The sequence below is a fragment of the Poecilia reticulata genome, linkage group LG13, assembly GCF_000633615.1.
Source record: "Poecilia reticulata strain Guanapo linkage group LG13, Guppy_female_1.0+MT, whole genome shotgun sequence".
Classification (NCBI taxonomy): Eukaryota; Metazoa; Chordata; class Actinopteri; order Cyprinodontiformes; family Poeciliidae; genus Poecilia; species Poecilia reticulata.
The window spans coordinates 27,199,943-27,220,030 of record NC_024343.1 but is presented as its reverse complement, the minus strand read 5'-3'; the positions used below and the strand labels follow the sequence as shown (position 1 = coordinate 27,220,030).

At 39.2% G+C, this 20,088-nt stretch overlaps 1 protein-coding gene across 2 annotated transcripts in view; it reads right to left on the bottom strand.

Annotated features, from left to right (window-relative positions):
• Positions 1-20,088, bottom strand: part of LOC103474994 (T-lymphoma invasion and metastasis-inducing protein 1-like) — a 49,162-nt gene that overhangs the window by 17,826 nt on the left and 11,248 nt on the right. For both annotated transcript variants that reach the window (XM_008426338.2, XM_008426340.2), the window contains exons 2-13: positions 10,249-10,335; positions 9,246-10,161; positions 7,133-7,592; positions 5,925-6,097; positions 4,754-4,978; positions 3,133-3,318; positions 2,081-2,227; positions 1,840-1,914; positions 1,158-1,328; positions 906-1,010; positions 463-544; positions 237-323 (exon numbers count right to left, since the gene is read on the bottom strand). In XM_008426338.2, coding sequence (XP_008424560.1) covers positions 237-323; positions 463-544; positions 906-1,010; positions 1,158-1,328; positions 1,840-1,914; positions 2,081-2,227; positions 3,133-3,318; positions 4,754-4,978; positions 5,925-6,097; positions 7,133-7,592; positions 9,246-10,151 — 2,617 coding nt within the window. In that variant the 5' untranslated portion in view covers positions 10,152-10,161; positions 10,249-10,335. The remainder of the gene's footprint in view (positions 1-236; positions 324-462; positions 545-905; positions 1,011-1,157; positions 1,329-1,839; positions 1,915-2,080; positions 2,228-3,132; positions 3,319-4,753; positions 4,979-5,924; positions 6,098-7,132; positions 7,593-9,245; positions 10,162-10,248; positions 10,336-20,088) is intronic.

The window sequence follows — 20,088 nt, the reverse complement described above, 5'->3', positions numbered from 1 at the left end:
CTGTCTGAAATGAGACAGATTTCAGAAAATGTCCCCGACAAGATTGTAACTTGTAACACTGGCCAAGTTACAAGTTCATCATTAAACTGCATGAATATGAAAACAGTAATTAAAAAGAATTTAAATAAAAATTCATAAGTGCAGTGAAACATCTAATGCATTTTTTTTTACTGCTCTTTGCCATCTTTGTAACAAATTAGCTGCAACAGAAGATAGCTGTCTCATGAGACACAAACCTTTGGCAAAGGCTAACCCCCCGGCCTTCACATCAGTGATGTAAAGCTGCTGTACTCCATCTTCTTCCACCACTGAGATAGAAAAACCTGACGGACAAAAAGGGAAAGCCAAAAGGGTTAAAAAAGGAACACGACTCGTGTCGGGGTTAAACATGATCATTTCTTTCTGATCAAAACAGAAGCCAAAAATCTGAAATTTTCATTATAAAACAAAAACTGCTCTCACCATAACCAATCATACAGGATTCATCTCTGTCAAACTGGATGACTTTAGTTATTTTGGAGCAGAGTTCGATTTCTTTGTACAACTGTGAAGAAGAAAAAGCAGTTATTATATAAATCCTGAAGCTCTGTCTAACTTTAGTCATGGTGTGGTGGGCGGGTTATCGACAGCAGAAAAATGGAGTATTCATTTTCTTCCTTCTCACACAAAGCAGCACTAACAATATCTTGACAGGGATGATGTAAATACAAGAATGTATCAGTTTATTGTAAAAAAGGTCTCCATATTCATGTTTTGGAGCATGATCTCCCAATGAGTCACTTTTTTATGAATGAAGTATTTTGCCTTGTGAGTCCTCATACAGCACTTTAAGGTTAAGTTTGACTTTATGAAGGCTTTTGGGATGTAAGGAAAAACATAATTTCCAATCAGGCATTTAAATATACCAAGTCATAGATGTCCTCTTCTGGCTTGGGAATGTAGAATTGCGTTTGGTTTTCCATAAAGAACTTAAGTCGCAAGTAGTGTTTGGTTGGGTCAAGCTCATGGGTCTGCAAATTCAAAAACAAGTTATGTTTAAATACCAAAGAAAAATGTTCCCCCCCCCTCATATTCTCATGACAGCACATATGCATACAGATCCTTGCAGAGAGCAGACTTAGCATAAAAAAGATACATACAAGGCATAGTTCTGATACCTTGCATATAGACTCCAGAACACACAGTGCAGACTCTCCTGGCTGGATGGTGGTTAACACAGGCTGGTCATTTGGCAGACAAACCCAGGAGGGAGTGAGGTTTTCAGGAGCCCACATGTCGCTGTCGGTGTTTGGTCGAGCAAGGTTTTTCACAGTTCCATCTTCTGTTTTCTGACAACACGGATATTAGAAGGCTGGTAAATTACAGTCCTTTAATTAACTGCCGTCCTTTAATTTCATCACCTCGATAGAACCTCGCTTCCACTCTTTTCCTAAATAATTATTGATTGATAATATGCTGAAGGCATTCGTAAAGTAGAATGACATCAAAAATTAAGTTTATTTCAGTAACTCGGTTTGAAAACTGGATGATTGAAACTGATTCTTTCATTGATTCCTTCATGTGAATTTGGATGATTTATGAGCAAAACTTAAATCTTGAAAAAAAATAGCATACAACTTGAGCCCAAGATCAGTGGCCGGCACCACTAACTAAAAAGTTAGTGGTACCAACCAGGAAGCATTGATCATAAACATTAGAATGTTACAAATAATCTGCCAGTGAAACAAGTACTTCTTATTTACTTAAAGCAACTTTTAGCCTCTGAAAAGACAATGAAGTAAAGGATGTCTGAACTATTCCTTACAGACTAATTCGTGTTAACAGAGAGCAAAAGCTTACTGTGTTTTCTTTCACAGAATCAACAAATATGCGATCTGCTGGTTTTTTCTCTGGCTCTTCACCATCAGCAAACACCTGCAAGGCCAAGAAGAAAGAGGTGTAGTGTTACCTCAGGCAGAATAGTGAAGGGCTGTTTTTAAACAAAAGGGCAAAGGGGAAAAAAGATCTGTGCGGATAACTCTGCCATGCCGGTACCTTGAGATTCAAACATATCTATTCAATAATGTAGGACCACACAGACCTGGCTAACCGTAGGGTGGGCTTTTGTTTTCTTCTTGGAGGTTGTGTCTACACCCCAGAGGGAGGAAAACCTGCTTTTGCGCTTGCTGCAGGAATGAGACATGGCTTGCGTTCTGCGTCTCACTCCTGTCTCTGTACGAGCTGCCACCTGCAAAAACACGAGTAAAAAAAAAAAAATCATGTTCTACGAGATCTTTCCGACAAGACACTAACAAATATTTTGAAGATTTATCAGAAGACATTTAACTCACAAGCATCTAATTGCAGTACACACACATCTAAAGCTTTTAAATAGACTCGTACTCGTACACGTTTGTGAATGTAGGGATAGGCAAATGAGACAAATAAAACTGCAAGCCAACTCTTCAAATCACAAACTGCTACCAAACAGCCTGAGCACCCACCTGCCCTAGAACGCTGCGTTGGTGGTTGCAGAAGAAAAATAGCACCTGAGCGAAGTCTAAAAATCAAATTGACGTTTCTCTCTGCAACAGTTCGTTTTGTATCTGGAGTGCATAACCCCGCTGTAGCCGTAGGAGGCTGGCACACAACTTAAGCCTATCAAATGGTGACCCCTGGTAAACTCAAGAACCTAAATAGCCATCATGGCATAAAGAAATATTATTTGAGGCAATTTTTTTTTTTGTGCCAGGTGAGTCATCAAGTTAACTCTGTGCTGCCAAAATATACTATGAAGGAAACCGTGCCAATGCTTTCTCAAAAAACATCCTCCAAACTGGAAAATGGAATATTCGACAATATTACTGTTGAATATTACAATTAAAATATTGGTTGTGATTAACCAACATTTTGTACCATGAAGTACTTTGATCAGGTTTACCCATGAAAACGCAAAACATCCTTCCAACTGGCCAATAACGCAAACTGGTAAACAACAGTTTGAATAGATGACATTTGCTATGTGTCAGTTTATCCAAACAGTCCTTTACAGTTGTTATACTGCACAGTTTGGTTCAAATGCATGCACACATGTAGCAAGATCATATATTATGGTTAACTAAAAACAAAATGAAGTATAAAGAGGATAACTACCAGTGCATGAAAGGAAGAGACTGAGAATATTCCCAGTCTGCCCATGGTCAGCTTGGTGGGACGGGAGGCAAAGGCCAGGAGGCGTTTAGGGTTGGGCAACTCTCCTCCTTGCAAGCTGGCCAGGTAGCACCGAAAGCGAAACAGATCCATGTGGAACTGCTCCAGGTTCTGCTCCCACAAGAAGATCTGTGGGTCGAAAGAGACACAACAACCCATATATTTAATTATTTGTCAACTTCAAATTAAGCTAGAGCATTAGTTTACTCAGAGCTATCTGCACTTTCTGGACCAAACAGTTAAATGTTTACTGGGCCAGTAGAGCGGGAGACTGTGATTATTCACTGGGCCGCCTCCTCCCAGTCACGGTTCTGAGCTGGTGTTTGGAAAAGGTCTCTGACATTGCCATTGCCATTGGAGAAAGTTCTGTTTTACTGCCAAGTAACCCAGAGATGGAGCAACAATGCTACACATTCCACTGGCAGATAGAAGCAGGAAGAGTTTCAGTTTTTTTTAAAGAACCAGTCCTGTATCCATTCAGCTCTGCAAACTTCCCAACCTGACACTGCCAAGCAGAGCAGCTCCAAGCAGGCAGTTCCTAAGTGACCGAACAAAGGCCATTTGATGTCCCCTCTCTGTAAGCAATCCTATTAGGCACAATGTGAGCTTCTCAATTATTGGAGAATGGGGCTCTGTTCAGCAGTGCCAACAGAATACCAAGTTCAGAAAAAGTATGTGTGCAGCACCACCAGGTGTTCAGACAATAACGCTGGAAAATCTTTTAGCTCGTCTCCGCGTGTAACTCTTCTTCTCTGCCCCGCTCTCTTTTTGTCATGATAAATCTCTCCAGCACTGATCGTGAAACCAAAAATATTCAAATTGATAATGCACGCTCTTCCTCTTCTTTTACTTTAGCTTAAATGCATTACCAATTAGAAATGTCACCCAGTATGTTGTTACTTGGAAACGTTAACATTCACAATCAAGATACTCATAAAAATTTTTGAGAACTACCATTTATTTGTCGTAATTTCATTATCACTGATGGATCCATTGAAGATGTAAAACACTGTTTACTCAGAAGAGTTTCTTTAATGAGGTGGAGCATTATATAAACCTAATAATAACCTAGAAATTTTAGCACTTGTGTTTTAGTCAACATACATCAACATCAACAAAATAAACCTTTTTTACTTTTAAGTATTTCGAAAGCAATATAAGCGAGTCAAAACATATTTTGCCTTTTTAATAATGAGCCTGTTATTTTGGTTTTATTGCAACTCTAATACTGAGTTTAACTCAGTTAAAGCCAAAATGATAGCAAGGCAAATATAAAGTTAGCTCTTTTGGAAACACTTGTTTCACACGGTAAATAACAAAAAGGGGGTACATTTCATTGTTCCATACTTTAAATAATACTTCCATCTTTTTTTGCCACCATCAAAATAAATAAATAATATTTCAAGCGGAAACTGTCATGCAATTAACAGCTAAAAATCTCAAAGTAAACTGATTGCTAAAGCTTGACCTCGATATAATGAAGGATTGGAGAGCAGAAAGTTCAACACATCACCCAGCACTCCGGCAGAGCGAGGGGCGGATCAGCGAGGGTTATGAAACCTACTTGATCCAGGATTGTCTTCCTCTTCTTGGTGTCAGTGACAGCAGACAGTTGCATCTCTCCCATCTTTTTCATCTTTTCATCCATGTCGATCTTCTGCTCCAGCTTCTTGATCTCAGCACGCAGCAGCCTAACGGTGTCCTCTCTGTGATGCTGGCGAGCGACGGCGGTGGCGCATGCTGAGTGGATGGCTGTGATCCAGTTTTCTAGCTCTGTCTGGCTGCAAGTCTTCATGGAGGCAGAAAGTAGAAGTTTAGGGGTTAAACGCGTCGACATGCAATTTCTTGCAAAAGCATTCGTGTTCCTTTTATTTATTTTTTATATTTTTTGTCACATTACAACCATGAAGTTTGATTTTGTGATAAATCAAACTTCAGCACATCAGTCGAACAAATGTGTAAACTGCAAGTGAAACTACACATTTAAAAAAAATAATAAAACAACCAGTTTGCCTCTTGAAAGTGTGTGCATTTATTCTTTGTCCAAATATATCATTTCTGTTACCATCCTCAGATGTTTGTTAGACAGCAATAGTTAACCAGCAGCATCATGAAAACCGGAGAACACAGCAGACGGATCAGAAACAAAGTTGTGGAGAACTCTGAATGTCCCGAGCTTTCAAATCTCACAGATCACAGATCCTTCCAGAGTCAACGACTCTGAAAAGAATGGCACAACTGCAAACCTAATACGATGTCAGTTGTCTTAATTAAACTGACATTCTGGGTAAGAAGAGCATTGATCATAGAAGCAGCCAAGACACAGATTTGATGAAAATATGTTTGGAGCTAAATACAGACCAAACCTGAAAAAAAAAAAAAAAAACTTTACCAAGGCTGCAAAATACTTGACCAACGGGAGGATGTTTATCAGCTGGATAATGAACCTACGTACAGTCAGAGGACAATTTAGATTGAATCATGTTCCTGGGTGGTGGCTGAATTCAAAAGAATGGATTACTTTTCAAAGCTTTGGTCTCTCAAACAAAACTATAGTAAAACAATTGGAAGTTTGTGTTGGATACTTATTTATTGCTTTGATAGACATTCCTATAAAATCTACAGTAAAGCTCAGACTTTGATTTGTTAAATTTAATGGAAACAAGAATTATTTAAATATGTTGAATCTTCATTTGTCAATGGCTACCTGGTGACAATGAAACATTTTTTCTTACCTGGAAAAGGTATGCGTCCCCCAACGAATTGCTGAGGCAGAACACAAAGTCCTTTTTGGGGTGCTCTGGCACAGCCTGGACGATACTGTTCTCCACCCAAATGGCGTGCTTGGGAATACTGTTGTTGTCAATCCCCGACCGGCCATCGGTTTCATAAAAGAAGAGCGTGCATCCTGGAAAACCAAAACATTTTTTTTAAGAAGCATACTTGCTGGTTCCAGTCTTCATTTTCCGTGAAAGCCTAAATCGCTTCAGCAATTTACTTCTGCTCTCCAGTGGCCAAGATTAAGAAGTGCAGCAGTGCTGACTTGGACGAGGCCATGATTTTTATTTTAAAATACTGTCAAGCAGCACAAAGGTAAAAACACAAGTTTATATGAAGTGCTATTCGCATGATGCAGCTTACCTGTACCAAGGTATGCAAAGGTTTTAAGTCAAACATGTCATTATTAATATACAGTTTAAACCAGAAGTTTACATACACTATATAAAAAGGAAGGTGCAGCTTGGCTATAATTTCTACATGCCTGAATGTGCTACTTTTACCTCTTCAAACAATTAAGCACAATTAAAAAAGACAATGTTCAACCATCACACTGTTCAGTTAGGAAAACGGGTTCTGTGTCAAGGAAATGATGTCAAAAATGTGCATTTCAATCGCAGAACAAAGGCTAAAGGATTCATAAAGATGCTGGCTGAAGGTCCATTCAGCATTCAGCAACTAAGAAGCCATTTTCACTCCAAAAGTACAGTTTGCAAAGACACTCAGGGACCAAGATCTTTATATTTGGAGTCACATCTTGTGTTCTGCTCAAAACTACTTGAAGAGTTTGGCCATAACAACCATTTGTACGTTGGGAGGAATAAAGAGAAAGCTGGCAAGTCTCAGGGGTGACAAGTGCAAACAATTTGTGATTATAACTGAAAGGTTATAATCACCTTTCAGTTACGAAACCTCACCATTACTAAAATTCTATGAAACTGGCGTGAGAAACTCATTGAAAGATACCCAGAACATTTGACCCAATTCAGGCAGCTTTAAGCTATTCAAACAAATAGACAAATAAACAGAAATCATTTTAGAAATTTGTACTGATTCAATGTCTGACAATGAGAATAAAAAGGTATGTAAACCATGTGGTCTTGGTTATAATTTTAGAGTTATTTAGTAATGTGTGATGCTAATGTTGCACTGTGTTGGAACTTACCTTTTAGGGAAACCCAGTAAGTCTTCCACTTGCGTCTTGTGGCAGATTCAACTTTCTTGTTCTTTTTGTGCACAAGGAAGTTCTTTACAGCAAGTTTTCCAGCTTTACGGACCATCCCCTGGACGACGCTTAGCAACAGATCAGACTGGTAGGCGGAGCTCATGGTGCTCTGCTCATCGCTGAGTGCGGAGCCCGCTTCCTCCAAGCTCTCCGTCTGGCAGGAACTCATTTGTAGTTCTTGACGGAAGTTCTCGTACACACCCTGCACGCCCTCGCTGGCGCCACCGCCGCCACTGCTGCTGCCGCTGTCGCTGCCAACAAACACGTTCCGCCCGTGCATGGAACAGACGGAGAAGGACGCCGACATTGTCTTGTAGCGTCGAGGTTGGTGCACTGCCTCCACCATCACCCCGTCGATCCCGCTGTCTTCATATTCACTGCCGTCTCCGGCCGTGACATCCTGGAAGATGAAACAAGGCAGGTGAGACGGCATGGCAACCACCTGTACTTCATCACCAGGAGCACAGTCAGGAAACGATAAGAAATCATGAACGACAACTCAGTTATGTTTCCAAATACAGGATAGAGCTATTCTTGAAAAGCAAGCACGTTTTAAAAAAAACCCTAGACTACTATAAGCTAAAGATGGATCTAGAATGTCTAATGTTGAGATTCTGCTTAAAATTAATGAACAACAAGGATTCTTCTGTATGAATAGGGCCTGCCCTCCCTGTGGCACCACAAGGTCTGCACTCTCCTCCTCACAGGGCCAAAGGCTCCTGGGAGATAAAAGGGGATACACAGAGCCTGGTATCTCCATCTGGTCACATGACCTAATCATGCGCGCTGGAGCTCCATTCAACAAAGTTGACGGTGCCCTGTCATGACAGGGGCCACCACACACGTTTTACTGTTACACTCCTGCACAGGCCTCCCCTCATTATCATAACAAAGGCCCCGGGCATTTCTAACACAGTGACTAAATCTGTGCTCGCTCCCTCCCTTCTCTCCAGTCTCCTTTCCCAGGAAAAAAAAAATGGTTTCATCAGAGGTGAAATACAGAAACTTTATGGGTTGGGATCAATACAAGAAATTCTCAGAGACAACAAGGATTATTAATAATCATCAAGAATAAAATAATGCCATGTGTTGTCTTGACTATGACTGTGGCAATTCACAGTTTTTCCTTTGCATTAATTAGCAAATTATGACAAAGTGTTTACTTTCTTAGAGATCTTGGCCATCTTAATTTGTCACAAGATAAAACTACATTTTGATATTAAAGATAACCAGAGTAAGTACAAAATGTAATTTTAAATTATTTAATTGATTAGGCTAAAATGTATCCTAATTAACCTGATCCCAGTAACTATCTCCTATACATAGTAACTTGTGCATCCTTTTTACGTCACTGTGGAGGAATTTGGTCCAACTATTCTTCATGGCATGAGCTGAAGGTTCATGCACAACATTCCAATATGGAATTTGACTATGGCACTCTAAAAACGTTCATTGGGAATTTGTTGAGCCAATCAGAGGTGGGCTTGGTGGATCGGATCATTGAGCTACTAGATGACAAACCATAAAATTACGGCAGCTCGCATGGATTCTGAAGAAGCAAAGTAGCCCCAGACCATCACACTACCACCGCCACTTTTGACAGTCACTACTTTGTTGTTTTCAAAAAATTGCCACCATCATAGGAGATGTGCCTATGGGAAAGTTTCACTGTTGTCTCTTTTGGGATCATTAAGATGTTTTTTTTAACCTTTGTGGTCCAAAAGAATAAAGAATATAGACAGATGTGGTTTATTCTATATTTTTGCTTGAGTAGTCAATACAACTGTAATATTAAACATGCTAAAGGAACAAATGTGTCTTTTCCATTCTAGGAAATGTAAAGATCATGTTACATTTTGTGTAAATACCTTTATGTGACAACACCTTGGTGTGTTTACCTAAGCTTATCCTGTTATGAACAGCTGTTTCATTTTTCATGAATCCATGTCACATTTCAGAAATGATATTATTATTATTCTTATTATTATTATTATTATTATTATTATTATTAGAGATGTGTAAGGTGAACTCACAGATAAAGCAAAGATCTCACCTGTATGGTCTGCGCCCTCCGGCCCTGCATACTCTTGCACATTGTGGCTTGGAGGTTGCTCAGGCCTTCAGACAGGCAGTGGGAACGTCGGCAGGGAAGAGTGTACGCGCCGTATGAAGTCCCGTCCTCCTCTGACGGTGACAGCCTCTTACCGTCCTCTCCCTCTCCCACGGACCTGTTGGTGTCATGCCACTTGGAGTAGCGGCCGTGGGTTCTGGAAGCCGGGCTGGTGTCACTGTACAGTTCATCCAGCGAGTTTGCTCTGTCGGCGGAGTCTGTTGGGCTGAACTGCATGTGGCCTTCACAGTCAGGGAAGTCTCTCTCATTAGCCATGTCGATGATCTCCTCAGTGCTGGTTAAATTATCTTGACTGACATCAGACAGGGAAAATTCTAGGCTGTCATCTCGCCAGGTGTCTGCAGATTTTGATCTCTTTTTGAAGCTGATTGTCTCTTTGGAGCACTCTAACGTCTGCTGAATATATTTAACCTCATTTGTGTACACTTCCTCATCCTGCGTCTCTTCCGCAGTGGGACCAGGTAGGGTTATGTGCATTGTATTCATATGCACTGAGGGATTGGCCAGATCATTATGAAAGGATATAGGGCGCAAACTCATTGCCACACGATCCACCCAAATGGGGCTTCCAAAGTCAGGGAAGTTGTTTGTTTCATTGAAGGGTTCCAAGCCATTGTCAGCTAGGGATTGTGGGATGCTGGGGGTGCTACTTGACCGAGTGCTCGTCTCAGAGTTTCTGTGCTCCATTTTCCCCGACGAAGCATGCCGAGAACGCCTGGACTGTTTGTTGGAAATGCGTAGAGACCGAGACATGTGCTTCCGTGACAAATAGCCACGTCCAGTACTGTAGAGGGCATGTTCCCCGTTTTGGCTCTCAGTGTTCCCCATGATTTAGAGTCTACATAGAAAACAGATACATTTATTTTGTGCTCCATTTACAAATCAAACTAACAGACATGGAAACTGTTCAATATTTTTGGCATACCTGCAGAACTTTAAGGATTTTTCTGGCATCTTGTCACCGAATCTTCAGACGACTTGAGACCTCAGCAGCTGTCAGGTCCACAAAACCCTAAAAAATACAAATTCATGTTTGTTTTTCAAGAAAGCATTCTTTATTTTATTTTAGTAAAGAATCAATGGCAACATTACAAGAAATTACAATGTATACAAAACTAATTAAAAGAATTGTAGTTTGGGAAAAGAAGATAGGAGGCAGTTTGTCACTACTGACCTTCCTATAAGGAACATACGTTGACAACAGACCAGGTAAATTGTTTCCAGTCAAGTACAAAATATGTTGATTTAATTATATACTAATTTTATTGAATTTTACACTCCTAAACTTATCCATTTTCCATATTTTTAGACAGGAAATGATGAACATGAGCAATTCTTTGTGCATTTAACAAAGAAGGATCATTGGTGGCACATCACCTCTAACCTCCATCCTCCATCTAAATTACCATTCATAAAAAAATGCACAAATTGTGTCATTTTGAGGGTTTTCAAGGTGGTAGTTTTAGTTTTGGCCCTTCTCAATGTAGCCATTGGCGTCACCCCAAAAGCCCAACTACTCTGGATTTATACTAAATAAAGACTCTCTATTGCAGATAAGCAGTTGCCTCACTTATAATGTTTTGACGCAAATGTCAGCAAAAATCCTGCATTATACCTTTGAGCCACTAAAGACAAAAAATATAATAAATGATGTACGCATGTAACTTGCTACACTTCATAAAGGAGATAACAAAGGGACATTAATTTCAATACGGGACAGATATAGCAGTGTAATAGCATAAAGCAAATGCAACTTCAACTGGTTTACTCAGATAAACAACCTTTTACTTTCTCAACAAGTTTCGGTTATATTAACCAGCTAAAACCTCCTATTAAACCGATATTAAACCGATCATCAAATATGATGATTGAGTCAACCCCTTTTAAAATGCACCAGAGACTGCAGTGACAGGCTGAGTGAACATGAGTTATTTAAAGCTGAAGTGAACCAACGTGTTGTTCAATTACCATTTGTTCTCAGAAGCTACCCCCTGCTGTATAGGGGAACTGCAAGCAGGAGGAGGGTTTTCACCAGACCACTTATTCAGACTCCATCCACCGTCCTCAAGGCAGGACAACTCCCCCCGTTTTAAACCCAGAGACCATCAGCAGATGGGAGTGAAGATTACCCAGGGATGCAGCTCTTATCCCCCCCTTCATGTTTCCTTTTCTAGCTTTAGGACTCTTTAGGGGTTGCAGTGTTTTAGTATGCATGTGTGTAGCTGATGCATGCAAGTGAAAAAAAAAAAAAAACAACCTCCCGCTGCTGCATGCACTCAAGCTTGCAGTGATGGGAGTGTTACATAAACTCTTTCTGACCTTGTTTTTCTATCTTGTTGCGCCCATTTCTCTGTCTTAATTATGTTCTCCGATCACCACTGACTTGCACTGCAATGGATAATGTTTTAGATTATTAATGTAATCCTCTTTTTATATAATTGACAGGAAAACAAACAGGAACAAACACAAAGTATAAGTGCCTGCAACATTACCCTCTGCGCTACATCAGGGCCGTACCATTTCCTGCTAAAGTTTCTTCATATTTTATTTGTTTGAATGTTAAAAATTAATGGTTCTGCAGATGTCATCTTGTGTAGAGAAAAATAAAGTATTTTAGGCCTGAAGTCCAAATATGTCTGCTAATGAAGGTTCTGCTACTTAAAGAGGATCTCTAAAACTGTGGAATAGTATATATAATATTATATTACATAATATAATATAATATTACATCATATAATATTATATTATAATTTATTATATTATACAAATCGTTCATGTATTAATGCTGCATCAAGAGTTAATCACTTGCTAACAAGTTGGACAGCAAACTGCACACAGATGTTTTTCTTGTGGTACAGTACAGTACAGTACAGTAGTCTATTGTCCACTGTAGCTTACTAGTGAGTGTATTTATGAGAAAACAGAACTTATTCAAATGTCAACAGAACAGTCACTGATCAGTGTCCCAGATATCCTCCTATAAAAAGATAGTAGAGTTCTCCATAAAGGCTTTTTTTTTTTTGGCAACAAAACCCGTAACAACTGAGCATGACTGAACCTGCCTGCCTCTGTAACCCAATATAAGTTGCAACATATGTGTGCTTTTGCTTTTTAAGCCTGGATCCACAAATTAAGGTAACCATTTTAAGACACATGAACAGTTAACAGAGAAACAGAAATCTGGGATAACAATATCTCTCTGTCTTACTAACCTGCAATAGGAAACAAGTAGAGTATTGTTCCAACTTTTTCTAACCCGACTTTCCAATCCCCTTTAGTACTTGTGTGTGTAAATTGTGTAGTTGCAACAGTAGTAAAAAAAAAAAAAAAAAAACACTCCAAATTAAAAAAAGGTTTCCACAGTGCCAGGGCCAACCAAACTAAATAGGAATAGAGCCGTCTCTCTTCTTGACAGCACAGAAGAAATGTAGCCACTAGTGAGAATGTCAATCATTTCACATTGATGCATGTGTAGGGAAAGCATCATGCCACTGGGATTGTTGGGACACCGATCCGGGTCAGTTCAGCTACTTGTCATAAATCCTCATAGAGGCTCATCAACATAACCATGCTCTCCACAGAAAACAACCTTTAGTCGCATCACAAACTGATACCCCTGTCTTGGAAAAACAAAGTACACGCGAACATTTATGGATTTTGCTTAAAGCTTCATTGGTGCCCTGGGACTTTTAAGTTTCCTAAACATGAAGTAAACAGTGATTTGCCTCTCATTTCAGCAGGATGTGTAGGTGCAGAGAATAGCTTGACTCATAATTTGCTTCTGTAACAATCCAAAAATAGGAACACAACCGCAAGACTTTTTAATGCATCTATAACAGCAACAAAACCGCTTCTAGGAAAGTAGAGATTCAACAAAGCTACCACCTATTTGGGAAGGTGTGAATACACGGAAAGCATTATCATGCCTCTAGGTAGGCAAAAAAAAATCTACATTTATCTGTACCTATATTTAACCATAAACATTTTCTATGTTCTCCCTGTGCATGCAGGCGTTTTCTCAGGGTACTCTGACTTCCTCCCACAGTTACAAAACATCACTGTTGGGTTAATTGGTCCCTCTAAATTGTGTCCAGGTGTGAGTGTGTACATGGCTGTTAGTTAGGTACATTTTTCTGCTTCAGGTTGAAATCTTATTTAAAAATAAATACACTTTGCTCTAGAAGCTTGCTGCATTTGTTAGATGTTTTTCATGTCGTACTTACTTTCCATCCGTCAATTAAAGCTGTTTGGAGTCTGAGCTGCAACCTTAAGGTTTTCTGTTTGCAGTTTCTCAGGATGCTGCGCTTCAGCGGGAGCTTTCTGGGACATCCACTCTTTGGAGTATTGCCAACTCTCTTAAATGCTGCATCCACAGAAATCATTCTCTCTGCAGAACGGCTGTGTCTGAATTATCTTGGACTGGCCTTATAATCCATAGTGATTCTCCAGGATCAATACTGCAGTGCTTTTCAAATGCATTTTGTAAAACTGGATGCTAAAGACCAGCAAACTGCAACAACATCCGGTCACACTTAATGATAATTAAGTAAATCGATGCATCTAGCAAGATGTGCCCAGTTGCTAATTAACCTCATAATTCAAATAAGCTATCATGGAAAAGCAGTGTAAGTTTTTATTAAATGAATGCCTTTGTAGTTTCCCATTTGGAATTGTTATCTTTATGTATTCCCTGGTAACACCACAATTTGTATAATGTCCTTATAAATAAAGATTTTTCTAAACAATGGCCTGAGGGAAGGGGGTGTCACTATGTCAGGTCTAAGCTATGTGAAGGGTAGATTTAAGGTCCTTTTGTTGCAAAACAACACTTAAAGGCACATCTTACGACTGAGAAATTCCTAGGCTTGCTGGAACAGGAAGAGGAAACTGTCAAAACCCCCATTTAACTTTGTTCCTTAGACACTCGGAGACCCAAAGCCAACTTACTTTTATCTTTTGAAAATCCCCCCAGAGGCAAAATCGGATTTACCAACAGCTAAAAGTGAACAAAGATTCTTCAAGTCATCAACTTTAAATATGCGGTCTAAATAGTTTAGCCACAAAGCCTACAAAAAAAATAAAGTGTAATATAAAAAGGCAACAAAAAAAATGTTTGCAGGGATGAGAGACACCAAATATGCTGTTGAAAAGAATGCACTGTGCTCACTAGTGACAAGCTGAAACATAAAACCCTATAATCTAAACACAGCAGGCTCTTAAGATAATAACACAGGTAGGTATACAGAACAGGGGAGGGATTCGCAAATTAGGGCTGCACTGAAGACGGATCATATTTTCCAGCTAATAAACTCGCATCCGTATGTGTGCAGGAATAAGACCCAAACAGCAACACTATGACTGCTTTTCTTCAATCAGTCGTTGTTTATCTGCATATAAAACTGTAATCCTAGTACTGTTTAGGCGCAACAGTACTATTCCGACAATAATTTTCCCACCTTCCTTTAATTTTATATTGTCTTTATTTAAACTGAAATCTCGTTTTTTTTCTATATTTCTTCTTTTTTTAGTTCTGGTAATACTTACAGTATATAACTATACAGTTAAAACCAGAAGTTTACATACACTTAGCAAAAGGCACACCTTTTATTTCTCACTGTCTGAAGATGTACCGGACCAAACGTCTCCTGTTATAGGCCAGTCAGAATCATCCAAATTATTTCTATTTATCAAGGTCCAAAATAATGACAAAACAAGTTGCTATCCTCCTGGCTATTGAAGGCTGCATGCTCAGAGTTGGGGCCAGTGGGGTCTGAGCTCAGTGGGGTGTTGTGCACTAAGCTGACAAGTGGCCATCTGGAGTGTCAGTGAATGTCTGGCTGTGTTGTATATTGTGTGTTACTCCAATGCCTCAGTCAGAACCTGTTAGCATCGTTTCTCCCCCTGATTTAATAATGGTGAAATCTGTGGTGTCATTAACTGAAAATTAAAAGCCTGTGTCATTTTATTATGATAATACTGTATATATAAATGTACACTAATCAAGCAAACCACACGTGTTGGTTTAAAATTAATTGCAGGTTTTAGGATTTACAATTATAATAATGCTATTATACATATTGTAGTTTATAAAAATGCAGATACGATGGTTTTCACTGGATAATCAATCCTTCAGTGGAGACAAAGACGACCTGTGTGTCTTATTGGACCCATTGTTACATTTTAACAACTTGAAAGGATGACACATTGCACTTGCAGGGTATATTTGACTACATCTTAGTCTCAAAATGTTCTGAGATATCATTTATGTTAATAACTCCTAGTGAAATGCATTCTATATTAATTCATTACATACTGATGTTTCCAAGCGTTTCTATTAATGATGATTTTCTGCTTGCAGCCAACAAAACATGTCATTTAAGATTAGAATATTGAAACAGAGTAATACAAAACGTTTTAAATACAGAACTGCAGGCTTTTGGAAAAGTATATTCATTACCTGCTTAAATGTTTTCCTTTAATAAGGCCAAACCAAATGGCATCATTGGAACATGTTTTCTTGTCATTAGGTTGGAAACTATGTGGTTTAAAAAAAAATAAAAATTAACGTCATTTTCCACCAATAACAATTACCTCAGCAATTGTTTCCATCTTCTTTTTAGAAAACTTGGATGTTTTTCTTTATTTTGCAGCCTATAAATAGAAACATAGTGCCCCCTCAAAAAGGCTGCAGACCCCTGTTTTAGACCAAACACAAAAGTTCTGCTTCAAACAAACACACTGGGATGAAGGAACTGAACAGCAAGATCATTTACGCGATTGCTGTTTGTCAATTAGTTTGTTTTCACCTTCAGGCACACAGTGTGAGTTGTTAAAGTCAGTGTACACATGTTTGCGTTCTTCCATCCGAGCCCACCAGAATCTGGAACCAGTACTACTACAAAGTCATTTCATGCAGGAAAAAAGAAACCGCTTTACACCTTCACATTGGTCTCAAAAGCAAGATGATAGTGTGGTTGTTAGCAGGTTTTTAGAGCAGTGTAAAAAAAGGTCCTGTGTTCTTTAAAGTGACATGGAGTCCGATGTTGAGCTGCAGCTGTTGTTAAAAAAGCCTAACGACATCTTGGTCCCTACCAGTGTTTCCTCTGGGGTATCCCTGCATGCAGAGGTCACTGCTATCCCTGGCAAAAATATGAAACCACCACATTGCAGGATGGTTCACTCAGCTGTTTTAACTTTGTACTTAAAAAGAGCAAATGTGACATTTTTATGTGACAACTCCACATTCCGGTTTCGTAAATCTAAAAAAATAAAAAAAGACTAGTAATCGGTTTTTTGTCAGATAAAAGTAGAAGGTAGTGTAATTCTGCAATTGAGTTAGAAGTTTGAAAAAATAGAGCTCTTCTGTTTTTGCAACTTCACAATTTTCAGTCAAAACAATGCAAAGGATCATTTTTGTACTTTACATTAGAATATGTAACATCATTAATATAGAAACTTAATGTAAGAAAAAAAAATGCAGGAATTCATAAATACCTCAAAAATGGAATGAAGAAACGCTAATATGGTCTGGTCTTGATATTTAACATTTCACTTCAGTGTTGGAGGTGCCAGTTCCAGACTTTCTTCTCCACTGAGCTGCTACTCAAATGCCAACTCCAACACACAGACTCACAGTTTCTCATTGACAGCTTTTCAAAGCACCTCAACAGCTGCAAGTTGAAAGCAGTCATAAACCACTAGACCTCAGACCAGCATTAGGTTCCAATATTAGCACCTTCTCATGTTTATTATTTGCTGCGGAGGAAATTTGCATTTTTGAATCATGAAGCAGTCAGAGGAATTTTTGGTAAACAGTCCACTATCTTGTCTTTCAGTAAGCAAATATCCATATGCAAACCAGAAAAGAAAAAAAAAATCATTTACATCTGCAGTCTCGCAACGGTTACACAGTTACATCCAATCAGAGGAATGAAACCGGTGACGATGTAGGAACGGAAAAGGGCCTCCATATTGTGAAACAATGCCCTATGTCATAAATGACTCTGACTGGCTTCGTCTAAAAAAAAAAGGTTGGGTGGAAATATTAATGAGAGTGGAGCCAGATGCATAAAATGTGAGATTTGAGATGTAAACTGATCTCTCAAGACTAATACGCTTCAAAATATAACAGTGTTCTCAAAAGAGAGAGCAAGATTCAGAATTTCTTCTACCTGAAGTTTATCAGGATTTCCATAAAATAAATATTTATATATTTCATCATTAGGCGCTGAGAGCCCTTTTCAGACTCAGATGTTTAAAAATAATTGAAGGAGAAAGAAGCTACGTCACATCAACATGAGGTTAATTCAGGATGCGAAAGACAGAGAGTGAAACTAATAGCAGATAACAAGAAGGATGAACAGAGCTACACTGTTTTATCAGTTTGAGTTTTCAACCTTTGTCATGGAACATGCTAGATTTGGAGATGTTAGCAGCTTTTCCTAAATCTCAAAGTCTAGGTAAGGATGGACATTCGTTAAAATACTCATACACAGACTACATTGTTAGCATTGCTAGCTGCGCTAACAGAATTTGATATGTCCGTCCCTGTAGATCTCCTACATTTGTATGCCAAAATATTTCCAAAGGGTCCACACTTAAAGTGTAATCAAAACAATGGAACAATATTTTCCAAAAGATTCATTCATGCACTTCCCTTGGGCATTTCCAAAAAGCCAAACATCAGATTCCAGGTCAGTAAATGGAGAAAAACCATTCATGCTTTCAGTCTGAGTGTGTTTCATTTTATACACCACCATAAGTACACACTCCACTCAAAATCACAACTGGGTCAACGTCAAGATGAATGTTCACATTTATGATTCCAATATTAATGAGCAGGGAATTCATGTTCCAGGTTGTTTTGCAAATAGAAACTAGAGACACAATAGGTCTGTTCCTGTTAGATGCTGCAGTGGGGGGAAAATGTGTGTGTTTGTTCCCTACCTCATAGTGAATGCAAAAAATAACTATCCAAAATAAAAATTAAAAAAAATGTGCAAAAATAATTGTGCTATCTTTTAATTCCTGCATAATGTCTCCAGCTCGCCATCAAGGCTATATGTTCAATGTTCACCATCTTTAAACTATCTTTCTAAACCCCATGAAGTTGTCTACAGCACACCCCAGCAATAAGTTGCCTGAAGCTCCCAGCTTTCTGCTGTGATGCACTTGTTCCACAGAGCAGAAACAAACAAGATCTCGGCACACATGACTGCACAAAGCAAGGTAGAAAATGAGTCAATTTCCTCTCAGCAACTCTGTTTACAGTAATATAACAGTCCTCTTTACTAAACTGCATGTGCTGGACCCTAGTACGTCCAAGTTAAACTCGACGTCACTACTTCCCTGTGTGTTACGCAGCACATTATGAAGGTTAATACAAGCATAAAGGAACTAAAAGCTAAAAATAAGTGTTTAAATGTTAACAAATCTGCTCGCATGTGAAATAACATTGGCTTTTACATTGTGTGGAGAGAGATGTCTGCATCGTGGCCGTGATCCTGCATTCTGCTTCATATGGTCAAAGCGTTACAAGCTTAGTTCTGAGAGACCACATGATCCTGACAAATGCTTGTGGCTTGTAAATCTACAATATAGCCTTTGTTTAACTGCACAGAGGCTTTCCAAGCTTAAGACTGTGAAAGCAAGCTCCTCCACACGTTTGCCTTTTCTGGAGACAATTTTGTTGAAAGAGAATAAAAGCTAATTACATTTTCTGCATATTATTTTTGGGTACAAAGCTTTTTTTTTTCTTTTTAAAAAGGACGATTTGTTTCATTATTAAGGTTTCTCTCCTTGATTCAGAAGCACTGTTAAGATTTACAACCCAGGCCGTCAGAATCTGACCTCCTGTCCTGCTGAGCCTTGAACGGCACATACATTACCATAACTATGACAGCAGATGACCATTTCTCGCCCTTCTCCCCACCGCAGGAGTCACAGCGCCTTTTAAGCACAATGCTCTGATTTTAAATGAACTCGGACATCATGAAGTCTGCAGCTACCCCCCTCCAGGATGTGCTCTGGGGATTCTTTCTGACTTTGACCACCTCTCACATTTGCAATTCATCATTTGTCTTTCCCAGCATCACAGAACCACCAGTGCAAGCACCAGCAACCGCTTTGTCATTGCAATGACAAAGACGGGCTGCATTGTTTGTTTTCCTGTCGGGAATGGAGCGCAATTAAATGTAGGTAATATATTTTTTTTTTGCTTTACACTGGAGTTCTACAGGTATAAAATGGTTGAAAACAAAGGTCCGCTTCCTACGTCGTACGTTAAGCCGGGCCTGAAACGCCTTCTTTCCACATTGGTTCCTCGTGTAAAAGCACGGACGAGGAATGGGAGGTTGTAACTGATACACGGTGGATACGCCTCTCGACTGGCAACGACACCAGGCAGAGTCAAATTGCCATGTATGTGTGAAGAAGGGGGTGGAACGCGCAGCACACCTCTCTAACCAGCAACACTTTTGTCAGTCGCAATTTTAGCTCACCGTCTGTAAAAACACAACGATTCGGCTGCGAGCGCCTCTGTTTGGTCTGTGAGAATAACCAAACAGAAACAGCTGTGGTGTCACAACGACGTCCATTTACACCCACAACGTTTGAAACGGGCTGAGATTTTTGAAGATGGTCACAAAATAGAAAAAAATAATAATAATTATAACAGCATATATAAAATGTCACAGTTGAAAAACAAAACACATTTTACTCCAGCTTCTTGTGTACTACTACTATTGGCTAAAATTATTCATAAAAG